We start from the raw sequence: 22,600 nt of genomic DNA on the forward strand, positions 1-22,600 counted from the left end.
AAGACTTTTTACCACCTAACACCATAATTCAAAACTTCTGGTAATGCAGTCCATACACCTTTGGCACTATATACTTTCATCTTCTTACAGACATGTAAGTCAACTGAAAAAATATCCAATTCCTTTTTGGCTTTTCCAGATACACCAGCAAGATGGATTACTTGAAACAGGAATAATCGAACCATATAATCATAGAATAGTAGAGTTGGAAGGGGCCTATAAGGCCATCAAGTCCAACCCCCTATCAATGCAGGAATCCAAATCAAAGCATTCCCGACAGATGGCTGTCCAGCTGCCTCTTGAATGACTCCAGAGTCGGAGAGCCCACTACTTCTCTAGGTAATGGATTCCACTGTCGTATGGCTCTAATAGTTAGGAAGTTTTTCCTGATGTCCAGTCGAAATCTGGCTTCCTGCAACTTGAGCCCATTATTCTGTGTCCTGCACTCTGGGACGATCGAGAAGAGATCCCGGCCCTCCTGTGTGTGACAACCTTTCACGTACTTGAAGAGTGCTATCATATCTCCCCTCAGTCTTCTCTTCTCCAGGCTAAACATGTCCAGTTCTTTCAATCTCTCTTCATAGAGCTTTGTTTCCAGTCCCCTGATCATCCTTGTTGCCCTCCTCTGAACCTGTTCCAGTCTGTCTACATCGTTCTTGAAGTGTGGAGACCAGAGCTAGATGCAGGAACAGCCTGTGGTGGAGCTACCCTCCCAACACAGATGTTATTACAGCTTACCTGGACGGGGCTGGGGAGGGCAGCAGCAACACTGGAGCTGTGGGGGCGCACTGGCAGGAATGTGAGAGTGGCTTCACCAATGCACCAACACACCCCCACCTCACACCGCTGTGCCTCATCCCTGTAAACTGCAGCAACACTGGTATCAGGAAGGAGACTCTATCTTGCCAGTTTGCTCCTGACTTGAAGACAAGGCCCACACTCGAACAGATATGCAAGACTGTGGACCAAGTGCCCAGAAGTACTCAAAAGCAAGGCATCTAACAAAAAATACAATTAAATACTGTACAACATAAAACAACATAAAAAGTGAGCATGTAAAAAGCAATACATAAAACAGCCATATATACATACATATGCATGTCTGCTGTTGGAGCAGGGAAAATGTATTGACACCTGAAAATGTATTGACCACCTCCCTTTGTCTCTTTCTCTTAATTTAGGCATCCAAACGGGCTCTGCTATTTGCGAACCTATGTTAAATCTTGCAACAGAGCAAAGGATGTCACAAAGAGCCCTGCGCCTGAATTGGACACCTAAATTAGCAAGGGCCTTTTCTGAGTTTTTTAACTCAGAGGAGGCCCTTAGCCAGCACAATGCTCTGCTGTCAGCAAACTGCCCGGAATTTATTCTAGCACAATATCAAGGAATTATCACTGCTTTAGGATACACTGGGAGCACGAATAAAGCAGACGGACACCCTGGTTTGCGGTTAGTATCCAAACCATGGTATGATAAAAAATGCATTCTTTTGAAAAATTCACTTCTGGCAAAATATAAGCTTTATAGAGCCCTTGATCTTCCGTCTCTGCCCTCAGATTATTTGGCACTGAAGAGAAGTTATAAAACCCTGCTATCTGAAAAAAAGAAAGAGGCGCAGCGCGTGGCCTGGCAAAATTTAATTAAAGCTTCCAGGCTGAAAGATTCGGCCGCATTGTGGAGACTGGTGGCTAAGGGCTGGCAATCCAACCTAAGGGCCCTGGATTCCCACATTCCGGTAGGTGTCTGGGAATCATATTTTCGTGATATCTATGCTAAGACACACAGCCATCTGTGCATCATGAGGGAGGAGCTGCATTCTCTCCTGGAATGGCCTCCAGTAACTATCTCTGAAATCATCTCCCTTATTAACACGCTTAAATCCGGAAAAGCCCCCGGAAGTGACATCATGCCTGAGGCACTGAAGGAGAATATGGATTGGTGGGCCCCAACCCTGGCAGTTCTATTTACTGATATAGCACAATGAGTACTTAATAAAAATATTTGCTGAGTGAGGAGCAATTCTGTGACTTGACTGAAGGGCAACACTGTGACCTTATCCAGCAATGTTTTCCTATGTGCAAATAATAGGCAACACAGAGACGTCGAATTAGTTTTACAGCAATTACTTCAAGCTAATGCTTTATACTGTGACAGCTTGAACAGCGGCAGGATTAAAGCTGATAACTGCTTGCTTAAAGGCATCTGAAAACAAAAGGTGATATTTTGGCAACTAATTCTACATATTTTCCAGAAGGCTAGCCATATTAGTCTTTTGCAGCAAAAACAGCAAAGGGCTTATCTACATGGGAGCATAACTTCATGCTAAAGACGCTGTTTTTACCTCCGTTTTCTATTTGCACCATCCACAGTAAGGGCTCAATGCCAGCTGCAAACACGGTGGCTTCTAGTCACACTTGAGGGGAAGCATCAATCACGCAGTTTCCTAAAGACCATGCCCTCTAATTTAACATTTCCACTCCTTCTTGTTACCTGGCAATCGAGCATGCTCAGTTTGTTCTACCAGTAAGTTTAATTTAAAAACAACAACCCAGAACTGCGATTATCTGCATTTTCGCTGGTACAATACAGCTAAAATAAAATCTTTGTTTGAATAGTGTTATGCTTTTGCGCACATGTTGGGGGGGGGAAGAAAATAAAGGCACAGTTTGCAGCAACACAAGAAAGCCTTGCAGCACAGGAGAAAGCAGTGGCAATTTCTCTTCAGCCCACAGGAAATAAAATGAACAAAGGGAGGAGGAGGAAGTGGGCGTGGAGAGGGAGAAAAATTGACACACCCAACTAAACGCACTGGAGTAAAGCATCTGCAAGTCCTAGAGATACAGAGTGAAGACTTCCCTTTTCGGATTATCAGAGGATTGGGTTAGTACGCATTTACAGGGGGGAAGCTGTGTGATAGCTTCTGCTTGCCAGTAACGTCATGTGAACAATGAGAATTAGAAGGGGATGCGAGTAGCACCAGACACACAGTAAAACCCTGTGTAGATGAGCCCAAAGAGTCCTGTGACAGAATAAATGTGTTAGTCTTTAAGGTGCCACTGGACTCATTGTTGTTTTTATTTCTACACAGTAAACTTTAGCTTGTATATTAAAATTGTACATACACTAACAAGACCTTAGATGGAAACTCAGAAGAAGGCAATGGTAAACCACCTCTGAATACTTCTTACCACAAAAACCCTATGAACAGAGTATTCAAAATGCAACACGAGATAGTGCTGGAAGATGAGACCCCCAGGTCAGATGGCACACATAGAGCTACTGGGGAAGAACAAAGGACAAGCACAAGTAGTGTTGTGACTAATGATGCAACTGGGTCAAAGCTGAAAGGAAGCCCGGTGGCTGATGCGCAGATGCGAAAGGAGAGTCTGGAGTTGTACAACGTACACAATAGGAGCATGGCATGTGAGAAGCATGAACCAGGGAAAGTTAAAAATTATCAAGCAAGAAATGGAACGGATCAACATTACAATACTTGGTGTGAGTGAATTAAAATGGATGGGAATGGGACATTTTCAACCAGGCAACTACAAAATATTTTATGCAGGAAATGAGAAATTAAGAAGAAACAGGGTTGTTTTAATAGTGAGAAATGATGTAGCAAAAGCAGTTAGGAGCTATAATGCAAAGTCTGAGCAAGTGATATCAGTGAGATTAAATGGGAAACCTATGAACATAACCATCATCCAAGTCTACGCTCTAATGGCAAACACAGCAGAAGAGAAATTGGAGAGATTTTATGCAGAAGTACAGGAAGAAATTGATCACACGCCAAAACAAGATGTTCTGATAATCATGGGGAATAGAATGTAAAAGCAGGGAACAGAGGACAACTAGAAATTGTGGGGAAATGGGGCTTAGGAGACAGAAATGAAGCAGGAGAGACTCTTCCTGAATTCTGTGAAACCAATAATTTGTTTCTTGCAAACACATTTTTTGAGCAACCAAAAAGATGACTGTACACATGGACATCACCAAATGGTCAATATAGGAATCAACTTGATTATATAATTGGTGGCAGAAGATGAAGAAGTTCCATACTTTCTGTGAAAACAAGACCAGAAGCAGACTGTGGTACAGATCATGAACTGGTCATATCGAAAATCAGAGTTAAGCTAAAGAAGAACAAAGCAATCATAATGCCAAAATACAAGTTAAATAACATCCCAGAAGAACATAAAGATCAAATAAGGAACAGATTTGAGGCTTTAAACTTAGTTGATCGAGAACCAGAAGAACTATGGAAGAACTAGTTACAAAGAGAGAAAGACCTCAATGGATGACTGACGAAACTCTTCAAATGGTTAAAGAAAGAAGGAAAGCAAAAGCAAAAGGAGATACGTTTCAACTCATTTGAAATGTGGTGTTGGAGGAGAGCTTTGCAGATACCATGGACTGCGAAAAAGACAAATAACTGGGTGTTAGAACAGATTAAATCAGAACTATCATTAGAAGCTAAAATGATGAAACTGAGCTTATCATACTTTGGACACATCATGAGAAGACATGATTCACTAGAAAAGACAATAATGCTGGGAAAAACAGCAGGGAGTAGAAAAAGAGAAAGACCAAACAAGAGATGGACTGATTCCATAAAGGAAGCCACAGACCTGAACTTACAAGATATGAACAGGGTGGTTTCTAACAGATGCTATTGGAGGTTGCTGATTCATAGAGTAGCTATAAGTCGTAATTGACTTGAAGGCACATAACAACAACACGATGAAACTGGCATCTAAGGAATAACAAAAAACATTTTGACTCTCCACTGAAAGGAAATTATTGCTTCTAGCAGTTTGCCCATCGAATTTCACACATCAAATTTCATTAGTACATCACAGTAAGCCAAAATATGGCTTACAAGGATCAAACAGACATGTGGGCTCCTCAAGGTGAAGTTGCAGCCACTTTGCTCCTCTTCAGACTTTTTTACTTCCACTATCTTGGCTAAAACTTGCGGTTAGTAAGGAGAGAGTTAAACCACAACCTCAGGTTCACATGACACACTAAGCCAAACTTAGGGTGAAGCAGGCCATTGTGTTGATATACAACTGTGCTCATACAATCTTCATTATTATCTTATGTATCATCTGCACACATTTGACTCTCTCCTCACTTTTTCTACAGCAGAAACAAAATATTTCCTTAACAGGTGTGGTTCATTGAATCAAAACACTGTATACTCTGTTACTGCAACAATAAGCTATGTGTTCTAGAAAAGCATGGATTTATCAACACTAACTTCCCAACTCAAGGTCACAACTACTCAAACCTCCTTAAAATGTGACAGGGCTTGTTCACACCCAAGTTTATTGTGTGCTTGCAGCTATTTGCATTCCCATTTAATTTCCGTAGTCCATACAGCGTCACCCTCAAACAACACCAAACTTGATACTTTTCCCCTATTAATTCAGATTTACCCGATATGAGGATGATCCGATAAGTCGGGGAAAATGAGGCTCCAAACTATATATATATGGAACAGGTTCAGAGGAGGGCAACAAGGAACAGAAACTGGAACAGGTTCAGAGGAGGGCAACAAGGATGATCAGGGGACTAGACTGAAAGAACTGGGCATGTTTAGCCTGGAGAAGAGAAGACTGAGGGGAGACATGATAGCACTCTTCAAGTACATGAAAGGTTGTCACACACAGGAGGGCCGGGATCTCTTCTCGATCGTCCCAGAGTGCAGGACACGGAATAATGGGTTCAAGTTGCAGAAATCCAGATTTCAACTGGACATCAGGAAAAACTTCCTAACTATTAGAGCCATATGACAATGGAATCAATTAGCTAGAGAGGTAGTGGGCTCTCCGACTCTGGAGTCATTCAGGAGGCAGCTGGAAAGCCATCTGTCAGGAATGCTTTGATTTGGATTCCTGCATTGATAGGGGGTTGGACTTGATGGCCTTATAGACCCCTTCCAACTCTATGATTCTATGATTCTATTATATATAATATAATTTATGTCATCGAATGCAAAAGACCAGGATGTCATATCAAATACGTAGGAAAAACCACAACTGACCCACGGACATGCTTCAGAAACCACAAATCGGCAATCTTAACAAAAAAAAGTGGAGCAACCAGTTGCAAAACATTTCAGCAATGAGGGTCACAGCCTGTTGGACTTTTCTATAACAGCTATAGAGATGCCAACAGATTCAGCAGCATTGACTAAAAGGGAGAACTTTTGGATATACTCTCTGGACACACTGGCACCACATGGCCAGGCCTGGCCTCCAAGAGGTCTTCTGTATCTTTAAAAGTTGTGCATGGGAAAGGGAGAATTCCACCTTGTGGTTTTTCCCATTACAGTGTTGCAAGAACACCTGCACTTGGTGACTTTCTCTTCTCCTAAAGATACAGGATCAGTCTCAGGCCCTGAGCCTGGCAACCCTAGTTTTGCTAGCAAATGCTCGCTTTTATAAATGATGCCAAGAGAAGCAAATCAAAATAGGAAATGAAACCACATGGCTCAGAAAATGCTTCAAGGAGGGCTGGACAAATTCTGGTTGACACCTAGAAGTGGGTACAATACACACCAGCTCCTTACTGACAACTGCAGTCAACACATATTCTGAGCACACTACAGAGCTGAACAGGTACAGTGTTTGTATCAGAAGACAAGGCCTTTTTACAAATTCAATACATGTAAGAGCTATTTTAGGGACTAACATTATTGGATTTTACAAGCTTAACCTTAGTAGTGTGCCAGACCACTTATCTTTCATTTATGGTTACAGTACAAAAAATGTGTGGTTGCAGTTCAGCCCCCCCCAAAAAAACCCATACACGTTCATACTCATCCTTGTGTATATTTTTACCATCAGAAGGCACAGAGACATTTATTTATCGCACAGAAAATACTTAATACTTTACAGCCTAGTATCATAAAAAACAAGACTACTAACCTGCAGTTCCTAAGCTAAGTAACACAGCCACCCAGTACACCCAGAAGAAAAGTAGTATTATAAAAGTCCAAAGAGGCTGAAAGAACAAAGAAGGGACATTGCCAATTATTTTACTGGCAACACGAAACAGCTGTACGGCCAGGTGAATCCTCTTCCTTAGTATCAGTATCAGGAGAATTAGGATAACCTATGAAAAAAGAAAAAATAATACATTAAAATGTTTCAGTGGGGGGGAATTGCTACTATTGTTTATCATATATGGCTCTTGTACTCTCTAAAATATATTAACAGATGAAAAAATGTTTCAGTGAGCAAGTTAGAAAAATTTGGTGGTGGGGAAGAATTACATTTTAAGATCAGTCTCAATCATAACTTTATTTTGAACAAAAACGGTACTTTTTACATTTATATGCTGTCTCTTCCATGGACTATAGGTGCAAGTTATCCTGATAAGCTCAATAAACTAACATACTTCACAGGGTTGTTGTGAGGATAAACCTGGGGAGAGGGAGCCATGTATACCACTTTGAACTCCTTGGAAGAAAAATGGAAAATAAATGCAATAAATAAATAATAAAAATAAAATGATTACATTCTTAGGTCACGTACCATTTTCTAGTTTCATTATTGTTTCTAACACGAAAAGCTACAAATAAAGGAGAATCACTACTATAAAATTAAAGAGACCTGTTACATCTATAGGTAAAGGAAAGATACTAGATCACAAAGTTACACCTTGCTGAAGTATTATTGTTTCTTGTGCAGCAAAAGATGTCTGTGCTTCAGCTTTAACAGTGCAAACAAGTTATGCATCTCAAAAGTAGAAAAACATACTTGTTCTCCTAGCATAGTTGCTGCCACCATGTGCCAACAACAGAGTATGCCAGCCGATCGAATTCTCTCACATGTATCTTTACGGGCTCTTGTGCTCTCTAAATCCATTCTTATCTTTGAAAATGGCTCGCAGATGCCTATTACATAGTGCTATAATCCATCTATACAGCAGCTCAATGCTGCTTTCTCTCTCTGCTACACTGTAACATGAATTTAAGCATAACAAATGGTCATATGTAACTAAGGTGAATTCTTCTGCAACATTATCAACAATATACAAGCATACCCTACTCCACTGCAATCTGAAAATCATAAACTAGACAAATTGCAAATTGTTCCATTAATTATTCACATTTAATACTAAGTTATATAGTGTGGCTGAGTTGGGTCTACAGCAAATAAGTTGTATACAAGTTCCACAGGAATTACGACTTAAATTAGTTGTGACTTCTTAGAGCAACAGGGAAAGAGACTGATCATCATCCCTTCCTCTGTCACTGCACCAGACCATGAGAGAGAGTAGGCCATATCAGACAGCATCTGTTTCAGTGACAGGACTGTCTGACATGCAGATCACGGGCCTGATCCAGCTACCAAACACTATTTTCTGTCTTCCACTGCCCCAAGATATTTTCTGGCCTCATTGTTTCAGACTGGAGGAAGGAAAAAAATTAAAGTAGTCCCAGCACTGGGGTGGGCAAAGCCCAGCACTCTGATGGAGATGCAAATCACCCCTTCTCCAGTCACTAGATTTGATGTGTGGAGAGAAGCGATTACCCCATTCCTTGGCTGATCTGCACAGATAAGCCAAAGGAGGGGGCTATGTGCCTCTGTGTGTGCCCTCTGTAAGTGTAACATGCAAGAGTGTGTGCCCAAGTGTGGCTGGCTACTACCACTGCTGGCATACAATCCTCAAAGGTGAATGCAGCCCTCAGTCCAAAAAAAGGTTAGCTACCCCTGTGCTAAGAAATCTGGTTGCCCTTTTCTTCACTTACCACTTTGGAAGAATTGGCTGCTGGTTATATTATTTATTAATACCTGACTGCCCTGGGAAGTTTTATCATATGCTAATCAGGTTTATATATTTTAACATAAATAATTTATCTCAGTCTGTAACTGTATTGTATTGAAACTTGTTTTGTATATGAAATTGTTTTGTTTTATATATTACATTGTTATAAATGTTTTTATTGCGTATGTTTTTATTGTTAAATTACATCAAGATATTTTATAGGAAGTGATTCATAAAAGGAATGAGATGAATAAATTAAACATAAATAATATTAATTGATACAGTATGTGTGTTAATGATTGCTGGAGGAACATATTACTCACTCAGGGGTGTTTTAGTGCTCACTGGAGAAGTGGCTATTTCATAATTTAAAATATTATAATATTAGGATTATCAATGTAATTAATTTGATTATTATACAGCCATGAGAGTGGCTGTATACTATAGTCAGCATGGATTTTTCACATTCCCCAATGTTAAATTGAAAATACCCCCATGCCATTCTGATACTTCCCATAAGCTCATTTCAAAACAAAACCTTACAAAACTTATAGTTCAAAACTCAGAAACAATTGCTTAGCAACCCCCTAAATTTTCATGGCAATACACGAAACACTCAGAGAGAATTGAGAGTTCAAAGTGTAAAAAGAGAGAAAGAAGAAATTAATTAAAAATCAGCCATGTTCACAGAGTACCTGTAATCCTATTACTGACCTTGCCCCATACTCTGACCTGCATCTTCTGCAGTTTAAAAATTAAAAAAATGCCTGGCTGATTTTTAATTAATTTAAAAAATTTAGCATTGAACTCAATGATAAGCCCGGGCATGCTCAGTAAGAACGAACTGTCAGTGTTCTCAAAGCCAGACTCAGAGCTGCTGGGCTTGCCTAATCAGGGGGCCACACCCACACCAAACTTTTATTTCACTCGAGACAGTCATGACTTCCCCCAAAGAATCCTGGGAAGCAGGGTCGGTTCTAAAGGGCAGCCAGGTGGGGCACTGGCCCGAGGGCCCCTGGAGGCTGGAGCTACAGGGGGGCCCTCAGCAGCCCCTCTGTGGCCCCCCGCAACCTGCCCCCACCTACCTGTCTGCTGACTTTTACCATTGCCCTTAACGAAGATGGCAGCCGCGGTTTCCTTAATGTACTGAAGCCCCTGCTGCCATCTTAGTTGATGGCAGAGATGCGCATACGTAGCACGCATGCGTGCCATCAACAAAGATGGTGGCGGAGGCGTCATCCCCTTAGGGAAACCGCAGCTGCCATCTTTGTTAAGGGCAATGGTAAAAGACAGCAGACAGGTAGGTGGGGGTGGCAGGGCCGTGCACGTGTGTGTGTGTGCATGCCTGGAGCCGGCCCTGCTGGTAAGTGTAGTTTGTGAAGGGTGCTAAGAGGAGACTCCTATTCCCCTGACAGAGCTCCAGTGGCCAGAGGGGTTTAACAGTCAGCCAGAGGGGTTTAACAGTCAGCTTACTGAAGCTCTGTGAAGGGAACAGGACATCTCCTAGCATTTCTCAGAACCCTTCACTAACTACACTTTCCAAGATTCTTTGGGAGAAGCCATGACTGCGTAAAGTGAAATAAAGGTCTGGTGTGGATGTGGCCAGGGACAGCTTTGGTTTAAATTTGGGTGGGAGGCTATATGTGCCTGCTATAGAATAAAAAAAGTGGGGGAAACCCTGAAAAAGAATGATACTGTTCCCAATGTTTTCCTTTTGGAAAGGAAAGGGACTTTCCCTGTGCCCAGTGCCCACCCATCCATTTTTCTCCCCTCCCCCTTCTTCCTCCCCTTCCTCCCCTCCTCCTCCTCTCCCTGCCCCTCCCCCGGGTCAGTTTCACTTATCCTAAGCATGATTGCACAGGAGTAAATCCCACTGAACTCAAAAAGCATGCAAATGATCAAACCTGCTCTCCCCTCCCTCTTGACCCTTCCTTCCCCCTCCCTTCCCCTCCCCATCCCCTCCGCCCCCTTCCCCCATGGTCAGTTTTACCTATTCTAAGCATGATTGCATGGGAATAAATCCCATGGTGTTGGGAGACAGAAGAGGGATCTTGTTGGTGTATCAGCCACCCTTCTGCCTAACCACCTCCCTGACTGAGCATTTGATGACTAAAGGAGACTGTTCCTGGCAACCTGGTGATCACTGGATGAAAGAACGTTTTAACTGTAACTGTTTTTAGAATGTTTTTAATTGTTTTTAGAATATTGTTGAATTGTTTTGTTCATGTGTTTGTTGCCCTGGGCTCCTTTGGAAGGAAATAAAATGATATAATTGATTTTTGCCTGCCAGAGTCCTGCAGTGGTGTGGCAAACAAAAACCAAAAAATTACCTGTAGCATTCCAGATTATCATATTCAATACCCTATGTTGAACCAATTGTCCACAAAATACTAGTGATTATGTGATAAACTGTCTTACCGTAATAATTGTAGATAAGATAGAAAATCCAAATAACAATATCATATTTTCCTTTTCAGTTTCTAATTCTATGCTGGCCTCGATGGTGTAATTATAATACAACCACCACATGACTCCAGAAACAACTAGAACAAATACAGAAATACAGGCAACATTTATTTCATCTGAAAGATGTATGCTATCTAGGTATACTTGCCTTACCTGCAGTTCATCTGCAATGCCAAAGAAACTGAAAAATTAGGCTGTTATCAAATGGTAGAATAAAAATATAAAACTGTACTCTAGTTTGCACTCTTGAAAGAAAGCAATGTTGATGTGTGGGGCCTTCTACTCCAAAAGCCTGCTAATTAAAAGTTACATATTGAGCCAGTTGTAATAGTTAAATGCAATCATTAAGTGTAAAGGTAAATAAAAATTGGGGATAAATTTCAGTTCAAATCAACATTATTATTTATAATAGACCACGATAATATAAAAATCATAATGTGAACAGAGAAAAATAGGAACACTACATTATGAAGTGCAAATAAAATACTCAAATAAAGTACAGAGTCATTTTGGAATAAAAATGGAAACAATGCAAGGTATCTATTAGAAAGCTTAAGGCAAAACAATTAGATAAGATGATCACCAGGACAACTTTATGCTTAGACAATTTTATGTACAAATTGTAAGCTGCAAGAACAAATAAAGAACTTCTGTAGGTGACATATTTACTTTAACCTGATAACAAGAAGTGAATATTTTAAGAAGTTTGGATTTTTTCCTGCTTCCAAGATTTGTACTTTGTTCCACAGAGACTTCTACTGCCACCCTACCCCTAGCAAGGTTCCTCTTATCAGCTTTAATTGCAGGCAGTACAAAAGAAATACAACCCAAAATAAGTACCTTATTTGGAACAGAGAGCCAAGTCTTCTGTAAGCAACTATCTAAAACAAACATGTAGGACTACAATCCTATATATGCTTACTTGGGAATAAGTTCCACTGAACTCAGTGGGACTTACTTTTGAGTAAACACAGGATTGCAATGTTTAAGATATTAAATGAAATCTCCCTCTGCTGATTTCTTTAACCAGCTTACAATATTTAAAAAGTACTTTAACTAGTTGTATTAAAGTGAGCTAATGCCTTTACTAGTCAGGGACTAACATGCTTGTCCAGTGAGGACTACATGATGCTGAATGAAGACTGGGTGGCATGAATTTTCTGATCTGAAAACAAATTTTGGAAATAGCAGAATGCACTGCCCCATCAATGCTTTAACTAATAAACAAGGAGGAATGGGACAGGTGATATCCTCAAAGCCATCAAGATGGCCATCTAAGAAGAGAGCAATAGGTTTCAGACACGGATCTTACAAGTAAAAATGCAGGGATTGAACCAGGAACCTTTTACACATGAAGCATGCAGTCTGTCATTCAGCTATGAATTCTCCCCACAATAAATTTAACTTGCTGGTAGACACCTAACAGAAATCAGAATTGCTTTTTTAAAAGATTTAAGCATTATCTTACCAGTGATACATGCATGTGTGCAAAGTGATGCTGCATGTATATGGGGGACATTTTTTCTTCCAGAGGCAGTCCTTCATTCTAGGGAACTCCTGAACTTTGAGGGCCCTTTGAAGGGGAGATCGCTCTTTTAAGGAGACCACTAAAAAGCCCTTATGTACATGTGGAACATTGCACATGGTACTTTGAATCCCATCCTTGCTAAATATATATAAAAAGTAATATGAAAATATATATGAAGAGGATCAATACTTACACAGTAATCCAAATATAAGTAGTGTAAGAAAAATATGGATCAGAAGCATGCTGATGAATCTGAAGACTAACATGATTATTACAGAGAAGGCTGAAAGTAAAACAAAATGTTGCAATAGTTGACTGATTAATCAAGATGACTAATAACAAAATCATATGCATGTGTTCTCAGAAGACTGAGTTTAATTGGACTTACTCCCAGGTAAGTGTATATAGGATTGCAGCCTAAATGGTTTACATGGGAATTTTAGACGTTACTAAATTCCTGCCAATTTCTCTGTCAAAATACCAACGAACCCAAAAGGAATTTAAGCAGCTTTACTGTGTGCATGATTGCAGACTTTGATATTAATAATTTTGACAACTTTTATAGCCTTCTTTTGTATGTGTGTTGATTCAGTACAGAATTGGCATTCTGGTTGGTTCAATGTCCCATTGGAATCAGTGCCATATTTCTATGTACAACATTTAGTTTTGATTGATCATGCTAGAGATCTATGATCAACCTTCGATTCTACTCAGGCTGTTCTTTTGTTTTCACTGCATTCACATCAAGTCAGTTCGCTTATCTCTTTAGCGATTAAGCAAAACACTGTCCTATATAATTCCCAAAATTCATTTATTAATCTTTCTCAGTTGTACCATAAATGTGAAGGATTAATAGTGTATGTTCAATTTATTAACATTAGCAAAACAGTAATTATTAATTCTTGAAAGAGAAATAAAGAATAAATTCTGAAACAGTAATAGGATTGTTTTAAGATAGCAACTCTGTGTTGTTCTGTATTTCAATAAACATTCAAAATAAAAAACCAAATCCCTCCTGAGGCACATTAGCTTCATGCAGAACACAGAGGGTTGCACCCAGTGCCGCTGAAGTGGACTTCTACTCATGCAAGGACTTCCCCTTGCTCTCCTTCCCCCTGCAGCCCCACAACACCCCCCAAATTCCCCATTCCCTATATGGGGGGGGGGAGAAAGAGAATCCTTGGAAAATATTTGGAGGATGTGCAGGGGGTTACAGTGGGGAGGAGAGGGGGGAAGTTCCATTGCACAATTGGAAGTCTGTTGCTTAATCGGGCAGACATAACTGGACATCACCAAGAGTTCTTTAACTAAATCCATTATTAGAGAATATTTCTTCAGAGGTCCTTTGGGAAATTTCACCTCTCTTTTACTGTAAGTAACTCTTGTCTGATCAATAATTATGTAAGACATCTTGTAAACTACTAAATAATAAGACTCAGCATATTCAAATAAATTATAGTAAGTGCAGTCCACTTCTTAAATGAAATACTGCAATTTATATAAAATAAATATAGCTATTAGCTTACCTAGTGCAAGGAAGCATAGTCCTATTACTGTATCTCTTCCTGCCATAATTCCACCCAGAACACGATGAAAAATATCAACTTCGTTAACCACATCTATCAATACCGATGCAAACTGGGAATAGCACTCAGCGTTTCGTGGAACACATCGATTAAACAATGGGAAAGATACACTGGAATTTAAAAAAAAACAGACAAGATATTGGGCTAAATGTTTCAGATGCATTGTTAAATTTAGGGAGGGAGGAGAGGGAGGATAATTACTCACCACTGATCTGGATAAACAGATCCAAGAGCTTCTTCTGGCATTATAGGAAATATGAGACCCCAAATTTCCCATGGTTTTTGTTTGTGTGCATTAGACTGCTTGGGGAAACTTGAATCTGGAACGTTTTCTAAACTTCATATTTGTAAAATGGGGGAAAAAACTCTCCACAAAAAACTGAGGTGACTGGAGCCAGATTTAGTGTCATGCTGTCTCTGAGAGCAGCCTCCGTATAAGTGAATGCCTACATGAATGATAAGCTGACGTTTTCCTGATTCTTCTGATTGCACAGAAAAACCCAGAGAGTGCAAGGGAAGAATAAGAAGTCTCTTGTTAGCTACTCATTTGCACAGCTAACCTCTGCACATCTACTACTGCAAAACAGCAGTACCGTTTGCTTCTAATATGCGCATATTCAAATATTGCAAGTACTTGTCTGGTCACAAATTGCTTAGCCAAATTAAATAGGTACTCACAAAAATGTGTGCATACAAATTCTTTAGTAAAGCGAAACAAGTTCTTAGTATTAAGACAGCATGGTAAATATGCATTATTGAGTACTAATTTAGATAAGACATGGTGGGTTTCTAATAAGAGTCAACATATTCTACATATTCAACATATTCTGATTTAACAGGTTCTAGGAGGTGATTCCAGACCTGATTTTCAGATGGGATGAAAACAAGCAATTTTGCTTGTAAAAGGGTGTATTAATCTTATTCAACACAAATATTTCTAACATACATAAACTTCACGTAGCACTTTAGTTACTCAAACATTTGAATTGCAAAATGACTGACAAGCAAATTGACAGCCCAGCTAAACCTGAACATCTAAATGAACGTATGCAGCACAGAATATGTTATGCATTTCCCAAGAAAATTTACTGACATTTGGCTGTTGGAAGGATTTGAGATCTAAAATAAACTGAATCAGTACAGCATTATCTTCCCAGTTATAATTTACTGGTAAGTCTTGGAGTGACTTTACTTTTGACATTTTTGCTTTAAATAAGAAATATCGCAACCATAGTGGAATGCTTTCAGACACACTTCGGGATTCAAAAAAATCTTGCATAACACTTCTGAGTATCCTTGATGCACTTTACTTTCCTGAATAACGCATTTACATTTTGTGTAGGAGAGAGGCACATCACAACCCATAGAACCCACAACCCATATTGCATGCACAGAAATTACAAGAAAATGGCTATGTAAGGGATATGTACACTACAGAGGTTGCAATGTAGGAAGAAGGTACAGACACAAATTGCATTACTAGATATGATTGTACAAGCATCTTGGCTTACAACATATAACAGGGGTGGGGTTGACTATTTGGGTTCTGGAAGTCATCAATATCGTTGTGTGAGAGAATAATCCTGTTGCAATGAAGAAGATGGTTGTGTAGCCCTGTGGGGAGGTGGGACACTAGACGAGAATGACTGTGCTAATTGCTGACTGGAATCCAATAAACATTCTGAGATACAATGTTCAAGTGAGTGGTACTGGACAACTCCCAACATTCTTGGATGATGTTTATAACCTAGTTCCATTTCAATGTAGTTTCAGGCTTGGGTTTGGTATAGACACAGCTTTGGTCACTCTGTTGGATGTCCTATTCTGGGTAGGAAACAGAAGGAGTGTGACCCTGTTGATTTTTCCAGACCCCTTGGCAGCATTCAGCACAGTGCTGAAGAACTACTGCTCTACCCTGTGGAAGTTTATTTATACAAAATATATATCCCACATCTTCCACATAAATTTGGCACCTACCCTTTGGAATTCCCTCCCCTTAAATATTAGACAAGTGCCATCTCTGTTATCTTTTTGGCACCTACTGAAGACCTTCGTCTTTCAAGAAGCCTTTTAAGTAGAGAACTTATCCCAGTCTGCGTCTGTATTGCTTTTTAATTATTATTATTATTATTTATTTATTACGGTCATAGACCCGAGCTGGTTATATACAATTTAAATATACAGGTAAGTACATTTAACAGTAATAGAATTAAAAGTAAAACAAGATAGAAATAAGCCAAAGTTCAGTTTTAAGCTAATAGGCAAAATTCTTCGTCTAGCAATTTGTCAAGAACAGAGAATTAAAATAAGTCATTAAATCAAGAGTGCATAATTCGAACCTGGTTTTTACGTATGGATTGTGATACATAGAGAAATTTGGCAACTAGTTCTGTTAGAGTTTTGTCTTTATCGGACAAAAGAAAGTGAACAATCCATTCTGGTGTTCTATCAGAAAAGGTAGAAATGGATGGTAGAATTAATATAACTCTTGGAACACTGTATATCTCACAGTTAAGTAGGACATGTTCCAGGGTTTCAGGTAAATTCTGATTACAAATACAGTAGCGTCTTTCTAGCGGGATACCTTGATAACGACCCGTTAAGACAGCTGATGGTAGACATTGCTTTTTAATATGTTTTTTTAAAACTTTTTTTTAAAAAAGATGTTTTTTATAAAAAAATATGTTTTTAAAGATGTTTTGTTTTAATACACATGAAATTCTGTTTTTATGATGTTTTAGAGTGTTTTCAGTGTTTTTGTTTGCCACCCTGGGCTCCTACTGGGAGGAAGGATGGGATATAAATCTAATAAATAAATAAATTTATGTCATACAAAACATTAAAGGAATCCCAAAAATTAAAATAATAAAACAAAGCAAGCAAATTAACACAACTAAAACTGCAACAATCCATTCAACTAAACCAGGAGTAGTCATGTGATGTCCTCCATATGTTGCTGGGCTCAAACTCCCATCAACTCCAGCCAGCATGGCCAAAGGTCAGAAATGGTAAGTATAGCCGAACAATATCTAGAGGGCAACACATTAGCTACCCCTGAACTAGACAGTAAAATAAAAAACACTTTCAGTGAAAAAGGCTGATATTAGCAATACTTAAAAGCATGGGAAAACAGAAATGCTTTTGTCTGGTGCCTAAATGATAGTAACAGGGGTGCCAGGTGGACAGTCAAAGAAGAAGACAATGGAAGGAGGGGCAAGTCAGCTTCCCTGAGCATATCAGTTTACAATGGAGAACTCTATCTTCCTTCTGGAATACAAACAAAAGAACCCATACAGGAATTGCTCTTGCCCCACTTCCAACAATAACACCCACAGACACTGGATTGGCAACCCCTTCTTTAGGGCAGAGGTAGCCAGTGTGGTGTAATGCTTATTAAATTACAATTCCCATCACTGCAACCCAGTATGATCAACTGCAAGGATGATGGGGATTGTAGTCCAACAACTTCTGGAGGGCAGGCCCATCACCAGCAGTCAGCCAGGTTAGGCACTGGCCATTGGCCCTAGGAGTCAGAAAGGCTCTTCACCAGCCTGATTTGTCATCCACTCATTCATTACCAGGCCTGGCTTCCATCCACAGTGACCAAAGGAGATAGAGGAGGATCAGCAGTACTGCCACTACAAAGAGAAGGATCTGTGGCAGAGGAGGGGGTATCTGCCGCACCATGCTCAAGGTCCCCTGAAGTCTGGCCCTGGCCCTGCTAGAGGGCACCAAATAGGCTACCCCTGCTATTCCCTCCAGAACTGGTTGAAAATCAATTCCCTATGCAGATGAACCACCTACCAACAACACCTCCATCTTGTCAGAATTTAGTTTCAATATATTGATCTTCACCCACTATACTACTACTCCGACATACTAGATCAGCACTTCCTATGCCTCACTTGACTAAGCCGGAAAAGAAAAAAAAGGGCTGGATGCTATCAGCATATTGATGATATCCAGTTCCATATCTTCTGATGACCTCACAAGAGCCTGAGAAGCTCTCTTTTACTGTGTCTGATCCTTGGCCAATCTAGCTCAGTATTGTCTATTGACTCGCAGTGGCTCTGTAGGATTTCAGAACAGGAGTCTTTCCCAGCTCTACTTGCAGATGCCAGTGATTGAACCTGGGACCTTCTATATGCAACGCAGATGCTCTACCACTGAGCTATGTTCCTTCTCCCACTACATTCCGGTGACTTTCAGGGCTGTGGTTGGTACACCAAACCTTCGACTCCGACTCCTTTATTTTTCTACTGCCCGACTCCGACTCCACCCAAAATTGCTTCCGACTCCAACTCCATGACTCCGACTCCACAGCCCTGGAAAGCTCTGTAAATCTTTTTAAATTGGAAGCTCTCATAGGAGCATTTTTATCGCTGCTGAATATGCGCTGATCTTGGCATCACAGCATTTGTCTTCATCTGGGTCCTGTGTCATACACTGACACACAAAATGTTTTTCATCTTGAGTTATGGTGAAATGCTCAACTACAGCTGACTTCATGGGAAGCTTCTTTGACATTGTGAATTTATATATTTTTTAAATTGTCAATCAAAATTTAGTTTGAAGCCGGAGTCAGAGTCGGTACATTTCTACCAACTCCGACTCCACCTAAAATTGCTTCTGACTCCACGACTCCGACTCCACAGCACTGGTGACTTTATATAAATGTTAAACAACATGTGGAACAGAATGGAACCCTGAGGGAGCAAATCATGTAAATAACATGATCCTGAAGTAAAATCCCCCAAACCACCTCCACTCTCCAACCCAGAGAGCCTATCTAGAAGAATAACATGGAGAATGCTATTAAATGCTGCTGAGAGATCCAGTAGAATCAACATGATTTCATTCTCTTGTCTCTCTCCTGGTACAGCTAATCCATCAGAATGACCAAGACAGTTTCATTTCCAAATCCAGATTTGCATCCAGATTGAAATGGATCCAGATATCAATTTCATTCAATAATGCTTGGAGTTGGCTGACAATCAATCACTCTGACACCTTGTACACATTTGTGACTGGCCCATAGTTATTATAATCCTCTGGGTGATCAAAGAAGGCTTTCTTATGGAGTTATGTTACAACAACTTCCTTCAACATGATCTACACCTCTGCCAAACAGGCATTTATAACCTTCTGGGCCTTGCTAGATGTAATTAAGCCATCAAGGGAAAGGGACAACTTTACAAGCAATAGAGTAGAACCCTACAAGCACTATGTCCACATCCTCGGGCACAACAAATGAAACTCATCCTACAAAACCAGATTAGAAGGTACAGTGGATGTCACTTTTCTTCTCTGGATTGCCTCATTTAAAAAGTGACATCTAAGCAGAGGAAAATTCAAGAATTTTTCTCTCCAAGTGCTTTGTAAAAAAATCACAATGGACCTCTGACAGGGATCAAGTTGGAGTAGACATTCTGAAGCAAGTGGAAAAGCTCCACAGGACATCTCTCTGAGGATGCAAACATTTTGCAAATGTATTGCTTCTTCACTGCCATCACGGAAGCTCATTATGACATCTTCCTGTATCCAATCAAATTCATATCAAGTCTTTCACCACTTGCAGTCTAGTCATTGCCCATCCTGTTTCACTGTCCTCAACTCCCCAGTAAACGAAACAGCAGAACATGCTTTACAGTGGGCGAGACAATGCTTAGAAGTGATTGTGTCGTTTATTCTTGGTCACGTCCACATTCCACAAAATAACAAAAGTAACAACAGAAGCACCAATCATACCAACTGGAAAATCCCAAGGGCATGTATGAATCTATTAGATTCCATCGGCCTATGGGGCAGACCAGTCTCAATACATTTAACATCTGTGCAGAATAGAACAGCTACTGCAAGCCTAAACCTCAGCAGTAGGGATCTGACCATGTGAAAAGGGAGTTCATGAAAAGTCCCCCACATCCAGGTCACCATCTTCCCAGCTAGTCAAGAACATCAGGGTTGTGGTGGTGACTTACTGGGAGAGTCCTATGTTTGTCAAGGCACCCATGAAGTCCTGAGCAGCTCCTGACAAGTCAGCTCTGTATGGTTGTTATAGCTGCCTAGGAAGCTGAAGCCAAATAAGGCAAAGATTATGTGAGTAGGTAGTTTGTCTGGGCTATAGGTGAAATTCAGTCCTTTTTGCTTGTTGTGAAAAATGATCTTTTTTTTAATTTAACAAAATGTATATACTGCTTGATTGTAAACAGAACCTTGAGCAGAGTAATCCAAATGCTGGGAAGCTGGCGAAACGGGGGCTGGCAGAAGAGGAGCCAGCAGAAAGTACCATGGGATCCTCCTCCTGCTCAGGAGCTGCCCGTCCAGCTAAGCACCAGCTCCATCGGGAGCCATGCACACAAGCTGGCCAGGAAGTGCCAGCTCCCACGAATCAGCCTCCCAGGGAGTAAGCGCTCCCTGTAGAGGCCCATTACAATTTTTTACTGAACTGGCCTTTTTGCCATCGGAGTTTCCTGGCAGATCAGGACCCAGGGGAGGGCTCCGAACATGAAGAGGATCTCACGTAAGTCCTGCCCCTCAGCTCCACCCCCACCACGCCCCCACCACATCCTATTTTCAGGGCTTCTGCTGGTTCCTCCAGCCCTCCATCTGCCAGGCTAGCCATCCCCAGCAGATCCCTGGTGGCGATGCAGCTCAGCCGCGGCAGAGGGCTGCTGCCAGTGGAGCCCGGGGGCACCAGGAGCCTGCCAGCATCCAACTCTTCCTAGCCTGGCAGAAAGGTAAGTTGGATTGCACCCTAAGAAGTTTACAAAATGTATTAGAATAAAAAAGCAGGTAGAAAGTAGAAATAATATTCAAACTGGTAATATACAATACCTTCCCCAAAACCTGAAGACCAAATACTAATAAACAAATGCGTGGTTAAATTGCTCTGAATGCAAAACTAACCTGTAGGCAAATTTAGGTATTTGATTCTGATTAAAGTAATATCCACAGTATTCCTTACCTTGGTGGAACTGGTAGGGCAGGACAAAGCTCAGCAGTTTTGAGTCTGTGTGTACAACTGGTAACGTTCAAATTGTAAACACAAAGGCAAGAACCTACAGAGAACAAATCCCCATAAAATAATATTCTGGTGATAATTTTAAAAAATTAGAAATCATATGAATGCAACTTACTTTTCTTTATTTAGAAAATATATAGCCCACCTTCCAGCATAACATTTCTCAATGCAAGAACCAAATTACAGTGAAAGTACGACACAATTTAAGAAATCAAAAATACCTGAAGGACACAATAAGCAGAAGAAAACAACGACTAATAAAGTCAAATACACATGTTATTAAAACTGTGTATAAATTGGACCATTGGTCTCACCTGAAGGGTGATTTTCATATGAGTACAGTCCTCACAGCGGGTAATGGCTCCACCTATCGTGCGAAGGCAAGAATGTCTTTGAAGTCAAGACTAGGGGCGTCAGGCCCCTCCCACTCTCCAGTTCATTCGCAGCGAGTCTATAGAGAAAATCTAAAAATACAAGAACAAGGCCAACAGGCCTGCCAGCAGGAAAATAACACAATAGTAACATGCATAATAACATGACTCCAACATAGCGATATAACAGAACTAGAAGTCTTGACTTCACTCTTAAATTTAAATATAATAGCGTAGCAGTAAAATATAACAGCTTAGTAATAAATCTATACATCCTCCAACTGGGAGGGTCGTGAGGACCGTACTCTCATGAAAATCACCCTTCAGGTGAGACCAATGGTCCATTTTCCATATGAGTCCGGTCCTCACAGCGGGATGTACCAAAGCAGCCCATAATAGGGAGGGACCACCCACATGATAATCGTCATTAAGAACCTGTTGCAACACTCGTCTGCCAAAGGAGGCATCGGCAGAGGCATAACGATCTATTTTATAGTGCCTTATAAACGAGTGTGGGGTAGACCAAACAGCAGCCCTGCAAATTAGAAGCAAAAGCAGCCGAAGGGGCAGCTGACCTAGTAGAATGAGCTGTTATACTAGCTGGAACTGGCAGCTTAAGGGACTCATATGCTAAGGTAATGCCCTTAACCAACGGGATAAGGTAGAATTGGTTACTTTATGCCCCATAAACCTTGGATGAAAGGATACAAACAAATACTCAGTTCATCTTATATCCTGGGTCCTAGACAGGTAGGTCTTGAGAGCCCTCCAGACATCCAACGAATGCCAAGCCTTCTCGAGAGGATGGGTAGGATTCGGGCAAAAGGAAGGCAAAACAATGTCCTGGTTG

General features: G+C 40.6%; 1 protein-coding gene across 3 annotated transcripts in view; it reads right to left on the bottom strand.

Moving 5' to 3' along the window:
- The window catches only part of SLC44A3 (solute carrier family 44 member 3), a 97,388-nt gene that overhangs the window by 61,165 nt on the left and 13,623 nt on the right, over nt 1-22,600 (bottom strand). For all 3 annotated transcript variants that reach the window (XM_061633739.1, XM_061633737.1, XM_061633738.1), the window contains exons 5-9: nt 21,323-21,416; nt 14,299-14,468; nt 12,966-13,055; nt 11,197-11,321; nt 6,933-7,119 (exon numbers count right to left, since the gene is read on the bottom strand). In XM_061633739.1, coding sequence (XP_061489723.1) covers nt 6,933-7,119; nt 11,197-11,321; nt 12,966-13,055; nt 14,299-14,468; nt 21,323-21,416 — 666 coding nt within the window. The remainder of the gene's footprint in view (nt 1-6,932; nt 7,120-11,196; nt 11,322-12,965; nt 13,056-14,298; nt 14,469-21,322; nt 21,417-22,600) is intronic.

The sequence above is a fragment of the Rhineura floridana genome, chromosome 6, assembly GCF_030035675.1.
Source record: "Rhineura floridana isolate rRhiFlo1 chromosome 6, rRhiFlo1.hap2, whole genome shotgun sequence".
Lineage (NCBI taxonomy): Eukaryota > Metazoa > Chordata > Lepidosauria > Squamata > Rhineuridae > Rhineura > Rhineura floridana.